The 885-nt window shown below is 40.6% G+C and overlaps 1 protein-coding gene across 1 annotated transcript in view; it reads left to right on the top strand.

The window, feature by feature from the left end:
• The first annotated feature begins 213 nt into the window (after nucleotides 1-213).
• LOC103603374 (doublecortin domain-containing protein 2-like) overlaps nucleotides 214-885 on the top strand; it is a 5,008-nt gene continuing 4,336 nt past the window's right edge. The window contains exon 1 of the mRNA XM_008587871.1: nucleotides 214-573. Coding sequence (XP_008586093.1) covers nucleotides 214-573 — 360 coding nt within the window. The remainder of the gene's footprint in view (nucleotides 574-885) is intronic.

The raw sequence follows: 885 nt of genomic DNA, 5'->3' as shown, positions 1-885 counted from the left end.
ACTTGTCTCTCTGTGCCTTTGTTTTCTCATCTGTAAAATGGGAATAATGACCTCACATGATTGTTGTGAGGGTTAAATGAGAAAATACTTGCGAAGTGTGGTATACGGTAGGTACTCAGTCAATGTAAGCACTTTATATACTGTAAAGTATGCAAATGTAAGAAAGTTTTACTTGACTGTAATGTAATAATTATTACATTGCTATAATGTGCAATGGAAAATCTCCTTAATATGTCCCACTTTTATCTATTATTCTTTTTGGTCCATCAGAGGCCAGCAGAAATAGTAGATGAGGAAGAAGATGGAGAGAAAGCAAGTGAGGATACAGAACCGAAAGAAGACTTCTCAGGAATGAATGGTGAAGTTGAAGATGAAGGAGGAAGGGAGGCTACAGAAGCCACTGAGCAAGTCGAGGAGATCCTGGATCACAGTGAGGAGCAGGCAGGTCCCGCTCGTGTAAGTGGAGTTACCGATGAAGAAAATGGCGAGGAACTGGATCAGGCTAATAATGAACTTCAACCAGCAGTGGACCAGGAAAGAAAGTCTCAAGGGGCTGGCAGTGGACAGGATGAGGTATTTCTATTTCTTTTGCTTACGTGTGTGCATGCATGAAGGCAAGTGTGTGTGGGCATGCACGTGTGCACTTAGGGAATTACCCAAGTACTTATGCCTTGCGTTGAAACCTCTCATGGATAAGTAGGAAAGATTGAGTACTATTTAATTCAATTCATTTGCTGCTTATTTCAGTCAGTTAACAAGTACTGCCATCTACCTATCTGACAGTTCATATGCCTATCCTTCTGTCATTTACACATCCATCTATTCATCCATCCATCTAACTCCTACTTCACTTTACAAAAAATTTACAGAGCCTTCAAAGAACAC

Source organism: Galeopterus variegatus, unplaced genomic scaffold (assembly GCF_000696425.1).
Source record: "Galeopterus variegatus unplaced genomic scaffold, G_variegatus-3.0.2 Scaffold4575, whole genome shotgun sequence".
Lineage (NCBI taxonomy): Eukaryota > Metazoa > Chordata > Mammalia > Dermoptera > Cynocephalidae > Galeopterus > Galeopterus variegatus.
This window is presented reverse-complemented; position numbering and strand designations above follow the sequence as displayed.